Source organism: Tachysurus fulvidraco, chromosome 8 (genome assembly GCF_022655615.1).
Source record: "Tachysurus fulvidraco isolate hzauxx_2018 chromosome 8, HZAU_PFXX_2.0, whole genome shotgun sequence".
Lineage (NCBI taxonomy): Eukaryota > Metazoa > Chordata > Actinopteri > Siluriformes > Bagridae > Tachysurus > Tachysurus fulvidraco.
Genome location: NC_062525.1, coordinates 21974113 through 21993403, shown reverse-complemented (window position 1 = coordinate 21993403; position 19291 = coordinate 21974113). Strand labels below are relative to the sequence as shown.

Genomic DNA, 19291 nt, shown 5'->3' with positions numbered 1-19291 from the left:
CTATCCAGTGTTGTCTGGGGCGTTTGGGAATGGGAGGTGTGAGGGAGCTGGGTAAGCTTGGATCATGACCCAGAAGTCGTTGCATCAACATCTGTTCTAAACTCTGTAAGGTAAACGGCTTAAAAACGGTTGTGTTCCAGGTCATGAATATTTCAGACCTTAAGTGAGAAGAAGCCAAGCCTGTGAGGATCCTAGGCAGCTAGAGATATACCAGCTCCAGTTGGATTCTGCTTTATGAAGATTTCAGACATTCTAAGAGGAGATACCAACTCTATGGTCTTTGAGGATAACAACCCCTCATCAATACACAGTTGTCAGATTTATTCAGATTTATAATCACACCCTCCAGTGTCACCCAAATGAGAACGAGGTTCCGCTTTATCTGGTTCCTCTCAAGGTTTCCTCCTCTTCCATCTAAGGGAGTTTTTTCTTCTTCTCACCAGTCACCTTAGTCACCTCAGGCTTGCTCATTAAGGATGCCCATTGTTAAAATACAAATACAATAGGAATTGAATTAAATCATTCTTTCACATGGATTCCCAAACTAGATGAAAATAATTTTCAAAATGATTTTTTTACTGCAGTACCAAGGGTTAAGGTTTATAGGAAATATAGATTCATCAAATGTAGATTAAATTTAAAACCTTGTCTGTAGTTACACCCTGATAGTTTGAGAAAAATGTCTTCTGGGTCCAACACAACAAATTTTCACTTAACAGCAATGTAGGCTGTATTTCTGTCTGGTGTTTCAGGGCTTTAATATAGACACTTAATGTGTTATGTGTAATCATACACGTGTTTCTATGGTCCTGTAGCATAGACTCAAGCACATCCACCTTCCTCACTTTTGCACTTGCTGTACCAGGTCCCACATGCACACTTGTTTGAAGACTCACCCCTGGATACACTGAACATCCTTTACATGTTAGTATTGTTTGCAGTGACCACTTCAAGTTTGAAAAGTCAATCACCATGGAAACAGAATCCTGGGTTATGTTGGATGAAGTTTCACACTGCTCATGCTTTTCCTGGGATTAACAATTAATCCTGGCTCTTCATGAGCTGACATTTTAAACTGTAAATTCCTAAAGCCTGTCAACCTTTTTATATGCATACATGTGGCATCACTATCCACGACTGGATAAAAAGCATGTGACCGCTTTAAATAATGGCTAGTCTTACAATGTTTAGACAACATTGGAAAAATTTTAAATTTGGGAAGATGGGGAACAACTGGAATGTATGTGGAAACTAGGAGATCCTGAATTCTAATCAAGAATCTCATAGGGAACTTGGAGAATAAACTAAACAGTTCCATATTGAAGTTGAAGGAAATACAGTTTAGGAACCCTTTAGAATTTTCTAGATTTCCTACATACATATGATCCAAAACATCATCAGATTTTCAAACAAGCAGTCAAGGTTAACCCAATCAAACATATCAGATACACTTTAATATTTGGTCATTTATTTATTCAGGAAGATGTTAAAATAGGAAGATGTTCCCATGTGAGTGGAAAAAGTATGTGAACCTCTAGGATTAGCAGTTAATTTGTAAGCCAAATTAGAGTCAATCTGTTTTCAATAAAGTAAGCCGTTTTAGTCTGTGAGGTCACAAAGGAACCCAGGGCAACTTGTAAACAACTTAAGGACTCTTTTACATTGGCTAATGGTAATGTTCATGAGTCCATCATCAGAACACTGAACTGCCTTGGTGTGCATGGCAGAATTGCAAGAAAAATGCTAATATTCTCCAAAAAGAACATTGCTGTCCATTTGAGGTTGGCTAAATATCATGTGGACAAGAAAGAGGACTATTTTAAAAATAATTTGTAGACGGTCTAATCCAAAATAAAACCTTCTGGTTTAAAATGAGAAGTGTTATGTTTGGAAAAAGGGAAGTACTGCATTCTCACATCAGAACCTTATACCACCTGTGAAACATGGTGGTGGTAGTATAATGGTTTAGGTCTGTGTTGAGGCATCTGGGCTGGGACAGGACCAGGTTAACGTTTTGAAAAGGCCAAGTCCTGACCTTAATCCAACAGAAATGTTGTGGAAGGACCCGAAGCAAGCAGATTATGTAAATAAACTAACAAACATTAAACGTTAAAGCTGTTTAATACTGAGGAATGGGATCAAATGCCTTGTCTTTGTGCAGGACTGATAAACAGTTACCTGAAACATGTACATGAAGTTATTGCTGCACAAAGGGGGTCACAAAAGATACTGAAAGCAAAGATTCACACACTTTTGCCATTCAAAGAGAATACTGGATCATGGTTCTCAATAAATAAATGAACATGTATAATATGTTGTATCAGATTTGTTTCATAGGGACTTTTGTGAAATTCTGGTGTTTTGGGTCATGTTTATAGCGGAAATATAGACAATTCTAAATGGTTCACAAACTTCCAAGCACCACTGTATCTCCAGAGCTCAGGAACGTTCCAGAGTGAAGCTGGGCAAACTGTGATTATTGAACAACACTAAATCTCACACACACACATGTTTCTATTCCCACTTACTGCATTGTTTCTTAGAAAACTCTAGATGGCAGTGAAAGGTAACTAACTCAAGGTTTTGCCTCAAGGTCAAAGCTGCTTTATAAGATGTCTTTCTTGCAAGACCAATCCCCATATGGCTCGTGCACCAATTAAAATAGACAAATATATTGTATTTGAAGTGATTTTATTGATACTTAAAATATCTGTGAGGAAGAAAAGCCTTATAAATGATTGCAAAGGGCTGCTTACGTGTAAACATTCTATACAACATATTTACCACGTTTCAGATTCTCAATATACAGATAATCATCTGAGATTTATAAAAGTCTTTCAATTGTTCAAATCAAGTTTCTCTTCCCCTCCTTCCCAAAACAACAGCAGGCTTCAGAAGAGAATGATGGCTTATGGATAGTTTTGGATGCTTGTAAGGGAAAGGAGGTCTTCGTGCTAGCTCTTCAAAAGCACTCTGAAGAAAAACAGGAGTATCCATGGCTTTGGGTTACGGCTCCTTCAGCTTTTCAGTCACAATGTGGCGCTTGTCCAACCTCGTACGTTGTAGGGAGATTTTGGAACAGTCGAAGAGCAGGAGAAACAGACCGATCCTCCCCTCCCACAGGCCATACAATCATTCGTCAACCATGAGCAGTATTGATGCAGGATGAAACCTGTCTGTTTCTACTACAGCATTCTTAAACAAGTCTGCTTATGAGAGATTGTCTAGCATAACGAACAGCATTCGTTAAGGCTAAAAATATAATCAAAGTACAGGCGTACACATGTCCAACACACTTCCTTCATGGACCGTTTTACAAAGACATTCTCTGATTAGCCCACAGATTTCTACCACATTTTCACTTCATGTTTAACATGAACATCAATGTGGTTCCATGTACAATTATCAAGAGTTACCAATAACAGTACAAAACAATATCCAGCCATCCGTTTTTTGTTTTTTTTTGGATCAGGTACTTAGTAATAACAGAAAGTCACTGATCTAAAATGCTGAGGGGGAAAAAAAACAAGCTTTCAGGTCTGTTGTCATAACATGTGGGTTTTGTGTTCTGCTTACTGTGAGGAACCAATCAGACCTGTTTGAACAGCAGAGGTCACAGTCAACACAGCGGTCTCAGGCAGCTTCTTAATGCTTCCAAACAAAAACAAAACACTGAGCAGGATTAAGGACAATAACAGGACAATGATGAAGCTGTGATTCGGCAGGATAGGGCAGTGCCTTACCCATTAGGCAGTAACTGTACTGTGATAGTACAGGAGAACTGTATTGCACATTCTGAGGTTAATTTGGGGGGGAAAAAGAAATGACCCTGACATAGACTCTATCCGATGAATTATCTGGTGTAATCCTAATAAAAGAATGTAAAAGCACAAGGTTTGTGTGATTTGAGATAAAGACCGATGTTATGGATGAGGTCTTTATACTGACGATCATTTGGATGCAGTGACTTTTAAATGGAGGAGAAGCCTAACATGGTTTTAACAGTAAAATAAGACACTCCAACGCCAGCTGAAACAAGCGCGAGCGCCTTTCCAAGGACATCATTTACAAAGTTATGGCTTATTGTACTATTTAATTTTAAAGTTTACATTTACCCTGGACAAAGTACAGGTAAACAGTCTGAGGAGTAAAAAGATAAACAAACTGTGTTTTTATTTGCACTGGGATTTATCAACGCTGGGGTTTTGCTTTTGGTCAGACACTGGTGCTTTGTTGCCACCTGATCACCACCCCCGCCACTGACACTGCGGGGTTTTTTATGCAACAGCTTATCTGCTCATTTCCATTAGACTCTAATGACAACATCTAGTAGAGATAAAGCCAAAACAGAGCATCTGAAATACAGTCATTTTATTTTATCCTCCAGACTGTACCAGCAAAGATAAAGGTCACATCAGGAATTGTGCAACTCGACGAATGCACTTTTTTGAAAATGTAATATCAGGTAAAACCATCTGATAAACCTGTTCCTTTTACACACAGCATACATTAAAATAAAACAACTTTGTGAACTGAAAAAGAAATTGCATAGTAAAATTGTGCCTTCGCTCTGAATTTGATTGGGCTACAAGGTTGAAATGACATTTGTGGGGCCAGCCACGATTTAAAACACAAAAAAGCCAGACTTTATATTGAAGACACTGGCCTTTAAGCCGACACATACGAAGGCACACCTCGAAAACAATCAGCATATAAGAATAATTCTTTCTTACTTTAAAAGGGCGCACAATACACCTCTACGCTATACGTATAAGCAAGTGTGCAAATGAAGCTCGAGTTCCTGTTTTCTATTTAAAAAATAATTTTTAATTATACTGAAAGAAGAAATAAAAGCCTTGAGAGATCATCTGGAGCAGGAGCACTGAGGTATGGGTTGAAACAATCCTCTTAGGCCTTTCCAGAATCATGGGTCAAAAGATTATGTGCTTTTGCTTTTTTAAGCCTCACTGATATTGGCACTTTGCTCAAGCAAGCATAAACACGACTCTTTCTGATCAATACCCACAATGTCACTTTCTTTCAACAATCACTTCTCACCAAGCAAGTTTCAAAAGATTCTGAGTGAGGTCACACAGTACTTTCACTGGGTTTCACGGTCAAAAAATGAAACAGAACCAGTGTCTCCAGTGAGGTACAGTGATGGTCAGAATCCAAACAATGACATTTTGTAGTAGATCGTTAAAGCGGCATGTGACATCCATCTTTCTTTCTTCTCTCTCCCGAATTTAGGAACATAGTTTTTATGTAAATAAAGGCTGAAAAACATGCTTGTGAGTGCACAGAAGGCACCACATGCTGGCTATCTCTTTCATATTATATTTCCCTGATGAGAGGAAAAAAGAGGAACAAAAAAAAAAAAAAGCACAAAGCAGCCCCCACGCTTCCCGTGTTTTCTGCACTATTTGGTCCTCACTTCCTCACTAATAGTCGGCCTGGTTCACAATGACTTGGACAACAAAGTCTTTTTGGATCTTAGTGTCCTGAAGGCGTGTCTTGTCTGTGAGTAATTTACCAGAGAAGAACCAGCGTTGACGTGCCACTTCGATGCCCTCCTGTGCTTGCAGCTGCTTCTTCAGCAGGCCCACAGGATCAGCCATGCTGGCACTGAGACGTACGTCCTTGCCAGTCGAGAGACGCACCTTGAGCTGAAACTCTTTTTTGGGGGCTGTTTGTGTCTCTAAATTTTCTGGCATCGAATCCTCATCGCTCCTCTCGGTGATCAGATTGACCGGTGGGGCCAAGCAGTAGACGGGGAGCTGGTAGCGATTGCCGAGCTCGTCGTAGCACTCGGTCAAGGATCCTGGAGGCAAAAAAATGGAAAATTAAATCTCGATTGCACAAAACATTTTTGCAGTGTGTAACAGGCTGAGCTCTAAAATTCCTATTTTAGCCTAGCATTGAAATGCAGCTGCTTACATGTGATAGCGATGAAAGATTATAATGCTGTGTTCAACTAATTTCCTTCCTCTAACAGGTACAAAACCACAGAAAACACAACCAAACTGAAATTTCAACATCCATCTGTGCCAATTGAAGGTTGCTCACAATGAACAGTGAAAAGTACTTCTCCTTTAAATATAAATCTACAACACTTTAACAGAGAAGGTAACCGTCAAAATCAGAGTTCTCACGGTTGAAACTGCCAAATCATTACAAACTGCAAATTTCCCCTTCCAGGGTACAGTTAGGTAACTCCATTAAACATAATTATAAGTTTACTAGTGAATGAGCTTCACTAAAAACTACATTAAAGAGAAAAAAGAGCAGCCACAGATAAAGCAGCAGATACTTGCTGTAACCATCTGGATTCCCTCACCATGTGGTAGTGTGATGCTGGCTCCATCCAGTATAGCCTGAGCTAGCTCATGATCGTTGCATTCCACAGCCACAGCAGCCGCTTTTAAGGCGTCCCAAATTTCCTTCCGGCCCTCAAAAGCCGGTGCCGTGTCCCAGAACTCATCCCTCTTGCTGCGCAGCTGCCCTTCTGTCATGGGGTAGTCGCTCTTCCACCTTGGCTTATCCTTCTTCAGAGGTTCATTACGGGCTGTGTAAGACAACACGTGTTAGAATGATAGATATTATATTACAGATAGTAGGTATTATGAAATATACATACATACATATATACACAGTGGTGTGAAAGTGTTGGCCCCCATCCAGATTTTTTTTTTGCACGTTTGTCACACTTTAATGTTTCAGATCATAAAACAAATGTAAATATTAGTCAAAGATAACACAAGTAAACACAACATCCAGATTTTAAAGGAAGGTTTTTACTGTTAAGGGAAAACAAAATCCAAACCTACATTCAAATACAATAGACATTGTCTCAAAGCAGCTTTACAGAACATAAACATAGAGCAGAAGGTAAACATAATTAATGATAAAGGAAAAACGAATAATAAAAGTAAAAGAATTGACAGAATAAAAAATTCTAGATTATTATTAGATATAAATAGTTCACAATCTGTATGTATTTATCCGCCAATGAGCAAGTCTGGAAAAACTCCCTTAAATTGGTAAAGGAAGAAACCTTGAGAGGAACCGGACTCAAGGGGGAACCCATCCTCATATGGGTGCATGGCCCTGTGTGAAAAAGTGCTTGTCCCATAAACCTATTTTTGTTGTGGATTTTGTTTTCCCTTAATAATAAAAACATTCATTTAAAAACTGCATGTTGTGTTTACTTGTGTTATTTTCCACTAATATTTAAATTTGTTTGATGATCTGAAACATGATGATCTGAAACATGCCAAAAAAAACCAAACAAACAGATTTTCACACCACTATTTATTTATTTATTTATTTATTTATTTATTAATTAATTAATTAATTAATTAATTAATTAATTAATTATTTTAATCACATAATACACACATTATATAAATAACTGGATAACAGGGATTATACACAACAGGACACTCTTCCCAATCATCCAGAGAGAGGAACAAAACCTGAAAGAATTCACTCATGAACTAAAACATACTTCAGTTTAAAATCAGTTTATCTTGCATTTCTTGTACATTAGTATGTCAGTAGAGAAGTCACTCAGCAGTAGCCTGATCCCACTCATGCTGTCTGTTAAAGCAGCACGTCGGCTGTATACAGATGTATTTCCCAGAGGTGCAACAGTAACGAGCTTTTCATTCGCCTGCAGCCGTAGTAGTGGTGCGTTAAAACAAGGTCAAGGTTGCGTCTGCGTTTTATAATTCAGCTCTGTATTATTCAGTACCGACCATAGAAATCTTTGGAATTTCTTTCTACATGGGGTTATATTTATTTCAAATCATAACCTAGGATGTGTTCAACCTGCAGATTTACAGAAGAGAAAAGCTGCTTATTCACCACCTTGTTTCCTGTTGCTACTGAGCAGATGACCCAGCTTAAGCCGTCCACATCCACTATGCATATTTTTAATGGAAAAAAAAGCTTCGTTTATGAGAAATCTTTAGGAGTTCCTGCAAAGTACTTATTGAGCAACACTTTGCAACAAGGGCGGTGCCGAGTCATTAGTCACCAACCTCGTTGCTACATATGCCGTATAAAGGTCTTCTGCTGCTGCAATCCATCCGCCTCAACATTCATTGGGTTGTGCGTACTGAGACGCTTTTCTGTTCACCATGGTGGCAAAGAGTAATTATCTGAGTAACCAAACGTTTCTGTCAACTAACCATCCAGACCTCAAGGTGCTTTCACCCACTTACTGGTTACTTGTGTTCGTTCTTCACACCATTTTGTGCATGAAAATCTCACGAGACCGACAGTTCCTGAAAGAACTCAAACTGTAGCCAGAACAGCTGCTATACCAAAGTCTTAGTCATCTTTTGTTTGATGAGAAGCTTAGCTGAATCTCATCACATGTAAAGTATGTGCATGATTTAACGTTTTGTGCTGCTGCCTTGTGATTTCCTGATTTTATAATTGAACATTGTAGCTGTTACTAAAAACATCTGTGGTGAGTGAGCGATGTCAAATTTCCCAGCAGTTCTGACCCAAAAGCCCCAACACCGCATAGACGATGACTTTCTATTACGATTGTATTACGCATTAACTGCAACAACAGATCATGAACAACATATTCACTTTTTATATATCTTCTTTATCTTAATGAGATGTCACAACATACTCGCTTTAGCTTAAAAAGAAAAGGATTGCTTGTCATTCTGCTTGACTAGACTATACACCTCCCCATACTGTCTGGCCCTGCATTTCTATTCCCGTGATACTACAACATTTTCTCTGCAATCTTTACAAAATCATATCGTATAAAAAGTAAACAGGCATTTTATATCATTTAGTGTTGTTAGTTGCACTTTTAAAGATGTCGGCAGGAAGGAATTAGTGTGGGGTCTGTGGTGAACTCCGAATCTGAGTTGGTCTGTTAGTTCCTCATGAGCTCTTGGGTACTTAATTCCACTCAAATATAAACTGTTGTAGAAAGGACATTATTTACTTTGACACTATTTACTGTCCCGTGTCACCCAAATGAGGATGAGGTTCACTTCTGTCTGGTTCCTCTCAAGGTTTCTTCCTCATCACCGTCACCTCCAGCTTGCTCATTAGGGATAAAAGGCTCATTAGAGATTAGAGACACATAGTAACTTATTTCTAAACCGCTTATGCCCCTTTTCCACCGAGGCAAGTTCGAGTGCTGGTTCGGAGCCAGTGCCTAATTTAGAACCAGTTCTCTCTGTTTCGACTGCCAAAGCACCGGCTCCGAACCAGGAAAACTGGCTCTTAAGTAGCACCAAAACGTTGCTGGTCTGGACTTAAGAACCGCTTGCATCAGGAGCTGGGGGCGGAGCTACTGTTAGTGCATTTGATAATGTACCTTAAGTATACTAATGTTTAATACACTTTTACTTTACCGCGATATGATACATTATCAGCACACATGATGGTAGGTAGCAACATGCTAAGGCTAAATTTTTTTCTGTGTTGATAAAATAGCGTTATGTACTTTATCGAACACAACCTCTGTTTATACAGATTACAAGGAGCTGCACGTACACGTTTTATTTGCCGCGTTTGGATGCCAATGTAGGTTCGCAAAGCCATGAGCATTAACAGTAAAGCAACATCCGCCATTGTTGTTGTGTTTGCCGCTGCTGCGCTAACGTTGTTGTGTTTGTGTTTGCCGCTGCTGCGCATATACAGTGACGTCACACTCGGTGCTGTGATGGCTCTCTAGCCGGTGGAAAGGCAAACCGGTTCTTAGAAGGTTTGCCAGTGGAACCAACTTTGAACCAGCACCAGCGCTAGCTCTGAACCAGCACCGGTTCTTTCTGGTGGAAAAGAGGCATTAGTGACAACGTGAAAAGTGTATACGGATAAACTGAACTGAACAGAGTAGAATTTCATAACTAATGTGGCACACTGCAGATATTATGGTTCGTTTCCTACACAATGCTGTAACGTTGCTTTGTGACATTTCTACCGCAGCGATGATGAACGCTCCAATTAGATATTAAAAGGTGTTGATTCATTTTTGACAGCAACGTGTATTCATGGATACTGTATTCTTAGACTAAAAACCACATCGTCGTTGAGCTGGTGAAAGGAAGTGTGTAATAAACATTCAGGATTCCTTCAGGACTGCCCTGTTTGAGGTAAACTTACAGTACATATTGTAGTTCTGTACCTCCGTGTGGCACAAGCCAGAGAAAACACCCTGAAGTTAACTAGCAAATCTTTACCTGTTTATGGAGTGACCACAGCATAAAGCTCTAGACTTTTTAATTATTTTATAGTGGTATTGGATTTAGATCGGATAACAAACAGACGATAAAATCACCAGCTAGCTTATTGCTAATGCCACTAGATACTGTCCTCAGGCTACTGTCCGACTTCAGTACAAAATTTGACATAAATGATTAAAGTTCATTACAGTAGAAACAATAGCGACTCCAGCCTGCGTTGTAAAAGAGCAGTTAAAGTAGCTTTTTATGAGCTTCAGAGGAAATTCCATTATTACAGCTGATATCAAATACTGCTTTGCACAATAAACACATCATCTTGCTCTGTAATGACTTCTCTGTAAAATACAAGTTAAATACAATACAAGTTAAATACAATAATATTGACGATCGAGTTACAACTTGAGAGATAAAGTATGAGGCACAAAGGGATCTGAGCTGTCAAACATTTCACATATTTTAGTATTCTCGATAATTCAAAAGGTGTAGAATAAAAACAGAGGAAGACCAGCACATGCGTTCATGAATGCGTTCATATCATGCGTTCATGAATGTCATGAGTTCCAGTTCTTTATTTGAGCAAGTTACAGATGCTCCCACTTTAACTGCGTGTTTAGGATAAAATACGGCCTGCGAAAGCAATTACACTCGCAATAACGCATAAAGCGCTATAAAGCTGACATTCACAGCCAACCACAACAGAACCCTTATTTTGAGTCAACAATGGGACAACATGTTAACGCCACCACGATGGTGAGTAAGGTAATATAATCGGCTGCAAAATCAGTCGTCCAGACAAAAACAGTACTGCTTACCCAAAGACCATGGACGTTGACCACGGTCAGGTATGTCGGAGAAAAACACATGGGGTAGAGGGTGTGGAATGTGTGTGTGCTGGGAAGAGGAAGAAATGAGAACCTTTCTACTGCACATATAAACACAGTTATTGCTTTCATTTTTTTTCTGTAATTGTTTCCTTGAGTGATTTAAAAATGCTGAGAGAACTATGGGAATTAGGTCTATAAGACGAGTCTTAAACATACAGAGGAACAAAATGTCATATTGCTACTATAGTCAGACGGTGCTTAAATTTCAGTCTGCAGTCTGTAAAGAATCGTCCTCCACCTTGAAACGATTAATTTTGTTCACAAGAACACCGCTAGGGAATAAGCAGGAAGAAAACCATTTACCGATAATGTCATGTTCCACTGATTCCACCCTCAACCCCAGCTGCGAGACCAGTTTCACTCTGATACTACACGACGTGTGGAAAACAAGGTTATGTCAGCAGACGCACTCAAACCACAGTTTCCGTCTGCCATGTTATGCACACAAAGAATATGCCAGCTTTCTGTTCATGGGGCACGGAACACAACATATTTCACCTGGTTCTCGTTAACAAAAACCTCGCATCCATGTGTAGCAGCTGATAAGCAGCACATCATACCAGACACAAACTGTATTGATGTCATGAAATAAAATATAAAGAGCACTTGGATGTGTGTGTGCGTGCGTGTGTGTGTGTGTGTGTCTGTATATAAAGATGCTATGATGCTTTGTGGCCAAAGAAAGAACAACCAGCCATAAGAAACGTTTTTAAAGGTCACCTTTCAGCCAAACAAATTATTTATAGTGTGGGCAGCTTAGGTGCAGCCACGTAATCAGGATTTGCCCTGCTGCCTGGTTTCACACTGCTGCACAACAGGAGGTGAAAGACATTGTTAGCGTGGAACTGCCAAAACCACGAAGCCCTCTGAGAGGAAACAGTGCAGGTCATGGCGATATATCAGGAACCTTCTTCCAGGTGATAGATATAGAATGACTCATTAAGTCATGAAAGAGGAAGAGAAAGTAGACAAATAAGCACATTAACCAGGCCACTGTAAAGATCTGTGTGTTGAACAAAGAACTCCAACATGTCCTCAAAGGTTCTCAGGAACAGATTTAACAGACCAGGTGTTGTGAATAACTGAAACAATGTGCTCTGCTCTGCTCCTCTAATCTTAAACACTGTATTACAGATTCCCATAGAAGGGCAGTAGAGGGCATTTACAGATTGCTTGTATATTCAGGTCCGGGTGGAGTTTAATATATGAGTTTTAGCAGAGTAAATAAATATGTAGAGCTGATCCTGGGCCATTTTAATGTTTTCTCAGGTATTCAGATATTCTAGGTAAGGGACAGTGTTTATGTGAGTGTGTTATATTCTTTTACTTACGCTGTAAGTCTGTATTTCTGTCTCCATATCTGTCTGTCTGTCTGTCTGTCTCCATCTCTGAATCTGTCTGTATGCCTGTCTCCGTCTCTGAATCTGTCTGTATGCCTGTCTCCGTCTCTGAATCTGTCTGTATGCCTGTCTCCGTCTCTGAATCTGTCTGTATGCCTGTCTCCATCACTGAATCTGTCTGTATGCCTGTCTCCATCACTGAATCTGTCTGTATGCCTGTCTCCATCACTAAATCTGTCTGTATGCCTGTCTCCGTCTCCCAATCTGTCTGTATGCCTGTCTCCGTCTCCGTATCTTTCTGTATGCCTGTCTCCGTCTCCGAATCTCCTGTCACATCACTGATTACTCAATGCATTTACACATTTTTTATATGTTTATAATTAATTTTAGATTATGTGTATTGTCCTCCATATTAATCCTTGTATATGCTGTTAGTTTAGAAACAATAACGTATTAGAAGCAGCATATTAACCTTCATGTTACAACCAGAACTACATGCATAGTCATATCAAAATAACACTTCTGACCATGTTAGAAATGAAACCTTCAAACAGGAAGAAAGTCGTTGATCCTGCTTTGGATCAATTACAAAATCTAATCAGTTTGTAATCTGCTGATTCTGATTGTAACTCACTAATAAAGTCACAAAACAAACAATGTATTCTTGAGATATCCTGCTAACGAGAAAGTCGGGTAGAAGGCACGGACAACATAAACAGGTTAATGACTTCCTCAATGGGCATAAAAAAAACAAAAAAAAAAAAACAATACTACATGTCTGAGCTGGAGGTTTTTTAACGGTCAAACGTAGATGAACACTCTGAATGAGTTATGACAACGTAACAGACCAGTAATGTGCTTTAACTGCGGGTATCGGACGTATGATCTGATACATGGAACTTCATCGAAGAGTCCGTTAAAAATCTGGGTTACAATAAAATCCTGATAAAATCTTAGTCTGAAACCAATAAAACCTGTGAGCACCGAGACGCCGACATGAGCACAACAGGCCGACTGAATGCTTGCGAATTCCTGATCTCAGATGTCTCTTCCTGTATTGTGCACTTCCATTGAACCTGCTCAGTTCACCAAACCACACACAGGTCATGACACAGGAACTCCGCACCATACTGTTTGTTTCCCCAGACTTCACTTCAGTCAGAGAAGGGAAGGAAGTAAGCATTGTGAAGATAGGTCACATACTCCCTCTGTAATAGACACATGTCAAGTCTTTCAAAATTGATTGTCTTATCTTGGGTCCAAAACAGGCTGCACACGCACTGTAGGTGAAGATAATCATCCACTGGGGGTTGGCAGTTGGAGGTTTTCTGTATCACAACATCCATAAGCATATGTCCTGCCTTTGGGCACAGCTGAGCGTATCCAGGTTTATTGAATGGATGAACTACTAATTGCTAATAGGCAGCAATAAATCTTCATTAGCTAGTTATGTCTGCTGATGTATCCAAGATGCGCATATGCTGTTTTATGCTTATTCACTGAGAAGCTGTGGTTTCGATTTGCTGTCAGTAACAGCTGAAAGAGACCGAGCACTCCTACCCTGCAATTTTAAATCTTTTACATGTACCGTCTTGTCATAGATTTTGCCTAGTCCATTCAGGAAGATATGAAACCGCGTCCTTATTCACTTCCACCTTTCCATCCGAGCTAAATCAACCAACAAAAAAGGCAGTATTTTGAATTAAGGCAGCAATTTTTTTTTGATAAGCCTGAAAACCTTATTGGTGTTTTAGTGTTGGACGAAAGGAGTGCACTAACTCACAAGTCACTCCCTCACTCGTTCACTGACTAGACAAGACCAGGTGTCGTTGACCGGTGGACTGAGGTGTGGGGCTGGACATGGCAGCATATTTATTACAAAGGGACCAAACAGAGCACTAGACAACACTGTGGCTATGCAGACTGCTGGATGAGTGAAACAGGAACTTTGTTTGGTTAAACAGGAACCTGTGCAGTGTAAATTGCACACAGGTGAGGATATTTCACAATATGATAGAAATAGGATTGTGTTTTTAAATTTTGAAGCCGGTCGTCTTTGCTGATCAAAAGTGAGCAAAGCAATCACATCTCATTTATAGCTACTGTATAAACCCACGGGTACGGGCACGGGTAAGCAGTAACAGGTAACTGAGTTGTACCTGAGCCGTAGTCAAGTTTCAGCCATGTTGGTTGTTTATGTAGGCCTTGATGGAATTTGATGCGACTGCACGTTCTAAAGCCGCTCTGAGTTCAAACGAATCCCGAATGCAGTGAGAGCGCTCGACTGACACGTTGCCATGGCTCGATGTTAAATAAACCATTTAAACCTTATTAATGAGCAAGCAACCGAAACCACAAGACAACAGATGAACGTCTGTTTTAAATGCAATGCAACACATTTGTATAGAGCACGTTATCTATTCTGACAAGTAAAGCACTGTGACACTGAGTGCAAAAGTATTTACGGTGCAATAACAATAAAACAGCATGTTGTTCATGGAGTTTAACTCGGTCTGCTGAGAAGTCCAACAAAACACTACAAAATGGCTGCAGCAGAAAAATAGTGCACTCCAAAGTGAATAATGAACAAATTCAGGTAGAGGAGTCACTTTCGAAAAACATGAACAAATAAAGTAGCATGTGGTGATCACCATTCTGAGCTGGCAACATTTCTACATTAGTGTTTATTGGTGTAGATTATTGTTTCTGTACCAGGAAATAATCTCCTCACACATCACCCACACATGCACTTCTGACTCAAGAATCATTTCAAATCAAGCAAGAATGCTATGGGTTCTAAAAACAGTAGTAATAATAATAACAGATATTGTGTTGATAAAATAAAAAACTCATTTGTGTGAATATAATTGAACACTATACCATTCTGATGCATGTCAATTAGTCAATTTATTAATTCTGACCCAGACACGTCCCTGTACGCACACGTACGTCTGTAGAATCAGAACCGAGCTACAAATAAGTGTTAGACGATGTTTATAGTTTGCATCCTCAGTAACATGGAGGTGAACTTTATGTCATTTGACACCAAAAATATGAACGAATGAACAAAAGAGCGGGTGGGATTGAGAGTGGTGTACAAGAAGGTAAACGCAACAAACACTTTCAGAATAATTGCATGCATAAAATGATAAACATCTGAAAGTCTTTGCATTTTCCCAGACAGCTGAGTGATCTTTAAGTGAGGCTGGAGACCGAACACAGCTCGGAGATCTTCAGCATGCGAGGAGTGACATGTCTCTACAGCTCGCCCTGATGCTACACCAGGAAGGGTGATAGCATCAATAGACTCAATATGTCATGGTAAAGGTGAAGATCAGGTTCTGATTTATATAAAGAGCAATGGAGATATTTCTACAGTGTAGATTTGACTCCACATCGATAATATCATCGTGCATTGCACTTTAACTGGAACCCCGCAGTCCTGTTACTGTCTCCCACACGCTCTTGTTTTTATTATGAGCTCTATTGTTCTTAATGCTGCTTGAACTTCCATTCTGCTTCTGTGATTCTGTTAATCTGTACCTAATAGACCCGAACAGCTTCATTACACTTTTAGCCTAGATGCACACGACGACAAACTTGACTTTCGTAGGAAACAGAAAGAATACTGTTTGCATACAAACATGTTTTATGATTGTGTTTCAGCGTTCAACAGATGCATTTTAACTGCAGTGCTTTTTAGCCAGATGATTCACTCCAACACAAGGCTGCAGGTGAAGGTTCTGTATCATTGCCAGGAAGGTTGAGAGATCAAATACCTCACATTTCATACACTCCTGAACTATGCTCTAGAAGTTAAAACACACTGTACATTACACACAAAACACACTGTACATTAATCTCCAGTAAGTGCTTAATACTGATCGGGGTCTAAGTGGCTCTGTAGCCCATTCCAGTAAGTTATATATTAAACCTTCATAACTAACACAAGTGGGAGGCATGGTGTCTTAGTCGTTAGCACGTTCGCCTCACACCTCCAGGGTTGGGGGTTCGATTCCCGCCTCCGCCTTGTGTGTGTGGAGTTTGCATGTTCTCCCCGTGCCTCGGGGGTTTCCTCCGGGTACTCTGGTTTCCTCCCCCGGTCCAAAGACATGCATGGTAGGTTGATTGGCATCTCTGAAAAATTGTCTGTAGTGTGTGAGAGTGTGAGTGAATGAGAGTGTGTGTGCCCTGCGATGGGTTGGCACTCCGTCCAGGGTGTATCCTGCCTTGATGCCCGATGACGCCTGAGATAGGCACAGGCTCCCCGTGACCCGAGAAGTTCGGATAAGCGGTAGAAAATGAATGAATGAATGAATGAATGAATGAATGAATGAACTAACAAGCTCCACAGTGACCTCTAGGATTCATTTTCTAAAGAAATTCTGAGTTAACTGTTTTTAGCTTAAACTTCTTTCATCAACATTTTTGCTTCAGATTACCCACAATTCTGTATTCATATTTAATACTCGCAATATCTACTGCTACATCTGCATTTGTCTTGCATAGTCTGTATTATCTTGCATAGTATAGTGTTATTTATGTCTGTACGTTTGAGTCACAAACAGCTGGAACCAAATTCCTTGTGTGTCAACACACTTGGCCAATAAACCTGATTCTGATGATTACCCATTTGACTACTTTATAATAATGGTGCTGTGTCATTTAGCTCTCACTCCCTCTCTACCCGAAAAGAGAAATGCAGCAGCGCTTTAGGTCCTTTAACCTGACTTTCATGCTTAAAAATACCATCATGCTTCTCATCTCGGTCACCAACTAGCTGGGCTTTTCCTGTAATTTGGCACTTCTACTTCATATAGATGCACTGGATTCTGGGAATCTGAGTCCAGTATTGGCCATCTGCACTATTTCTGTGGCAGATTGCTAGTAAAACACCGACCCTTCGCACCCTGGATACAAACACTTTCAGCTCCTCCCTTCTGGCAGGTGCTACAGAACTTTGCTTACTAAAACTGCCAGGCACAGGAACAATTTCTTTCCCGAATAATTATATTCACTGCTTCATATCTATAAGTACTGCATTATCAGAACTGTCAGTCATCACATCATCTGTATATATTACACACACTACTGCTGCTATACTACTGTGCACTTCCCACACTTTATGTACATAACTGATCAGTCATATATTCTGTATTCACATTTAATACTCATAATGTCTATTGTATCACATCTGCATTGTCTTGTATAGTCTGTATTATCTTGTATAGTATAGTGATATTTATGTCTGTACTTTTGAGAGTCCCCAAAATCTGGAACCAAATTCCCTGTGTGTCAACACATTTGGCCAATAAACCTGATTCTGATTCTGAACAAGACACACCCACTCTGTTGCTTTACCCCTCCTGTAACTCACTAGCAATAACAACGTCCCCATAACACCAGAGCGGCACACAACCACCAAATTCTCACGGGAATAACACAAATACAGCACCGCCATCACAAAAACACGTCACGGATAATTCGCTATAGACGTATTTATGGGTGGAACATTCCTTTAACTGCCCAGTTACATGTTGCAGTGATATACCTGAGAAAAGTAAACAGCTCTAAAGGTGATACACATCCTGTAATGTGCTTCAGCATCTGTCCTAATGGTGCAGTAGGTAAGATTATTTGGGGTTTTTAAAACAAATAAAAACGATGTGTGTGTGCGAGAGACAGTAACCTACTGCAATTGATTCCCTTCCTACTTAATTCAGCATGTACTGACCACGATATCTGCATGTAGTATGAATGCAATCCGAATGCTGTGACACAGCTTGTTTCTAACCGAGTAGTTAATTAGCTACACAAACTAAGTAATGAGAATGAAAGGTTCTGCGACTTAAAGACTAGTTAATGACTAGTTAACATCTGCTATGTTAGCGTTGCCATGTTTTCCACATTCTTTTCCAAAAAACAGCAACTGTTTTTTTCTCGTTTGACAAATTTACTCAATCTGTCTTAGACAAGTGTGGTTTAACCCCAATGAATGTTTAATATCTACGGTACTTAAAGTCAGCTCTTCAGAACCAGTCATGCTACTTTATTGTACGTCACCCTGTCCGTTATTTCCATACTGCAAAATCTCGGCGAAAGCAATAAATTATTTCTCACCTAGCGTATTAGATACTGAGAATTCGGACCAAACTTGATTTGAAAAATGTTGTGGCCTAGCGGTTAAGGTGTCAGACTACTGACCGGAAGGTCGTGAGTTCAAATCCCAGGTCCAACATGTTGCCACTCTTTGGCCTCTGAGAAGAGGCCCTTAATTGCTCAGTTGTAAAAAGTTGAGTAAATGTCAAAATCCCTGCCAATTTCAAGAAGGTGTATAGTATATGAATACAAAACAAGCCTTAAGGGCAGGAACTAGCTTTCCACATAGGTTTTCTCAGTAACTTCATATACTTTTTTTCCCATTTTTAAACAAAACAAAAGACGTTTTACTTACATTCCAATTTAACTGTATAAGAAGTAAAACAAGAAAAATGTTTAGCTAAGCAGAAATCTCACCTCCACGCTTTCTCTGGCCCCTACCTCGGCGGGTTGAGCCTCGGGACTCCGGGCGCTCTCTCCCCACACATCCTCCCATGGTGCTCAGTTCAACAACAGCAACATTGCTTTCTGGATACAACTTAAAAACCTTGAGATACCTTTTGCGCAGGATGTCCTTTATAAGATGTCTTTTGAGATTCGCGAACTTCTGGAACCAAATTCCTTGTGTGTCAATACACTTGGCCAATAAACCTGATTCTAATTCTGATTCTGATGTCACGATTCGGTTCAGAACGCATCAGCGTGAACGAACAGAGAGCGTCAGTGGCTTCGCCGGTTGTTTACTTGC

The 19291-nt window shown here is 39.9% G+C and overlaps 1 protein-coding gene across 3 annotated transcripts; it reads right to left on the bottom strand.

The window, feature by feature from the left end:
* Positions 1-2674: 2674 nt before the first annotated feature.
* On the bottom strand, positions 2675-19226 carry ubtd1b (ubiquitin domain containing 1b). Of its 3 annotated transcripts, none has more exons than XM_027159082.2 (3): positions 18961-19226; positions 6338-6565; positions 2675-5821 (listed from the first exon to the last, which is right to left on the bottom strand). In XM_027159082.2, exons 1-3 carry the CDS (start codon positions 19037-19039, stop codon positions 5442-5444), a joined length of 687 nt encoding a protein of 228 aa, XP_027014883.1. In that variant the 5' UTR covers positions 19040-19226; the 3' UTR covers positions 2675-5441. The 3 variants fall into 3 exon arrangements, with proteins under 3 accessions (XP_027014883.1, XP_027014884.1, XP_047673648.1); XM_027159083.2 differs by having other exon boundaries at positions 18985-19226; XM_047817692.1 differs by lacking the exon at positions 18961-19226 and adding an exon at positions 12436-12497.
* Positions 19227-19291: the final 65 nt, after the last annotated feature.

Coding starts and splice junctions, on each gene's coding strand:
- ubtd1b (XM_027159082.2), bottom strand. CDS start 19,039: ATGGGAGGATGTGTGGGGAGAGAGCGCCCGGAGTCCCGAGGCTCAACC. Junction 6,566..18,960: donor GGGCCAGAGAAAGCGTGGAG/GTGAGATTTCTG, acceptor TGTCTTACACAG/CCCGTAATGAACCTCTGAAG. Junction 5,822..6,337: donor CAGCATCACACTACCACATG/GTGAGGGAATCC, acceptor TTTTGCCTCCAG/GATCCTTGACCGAGTGCTAC.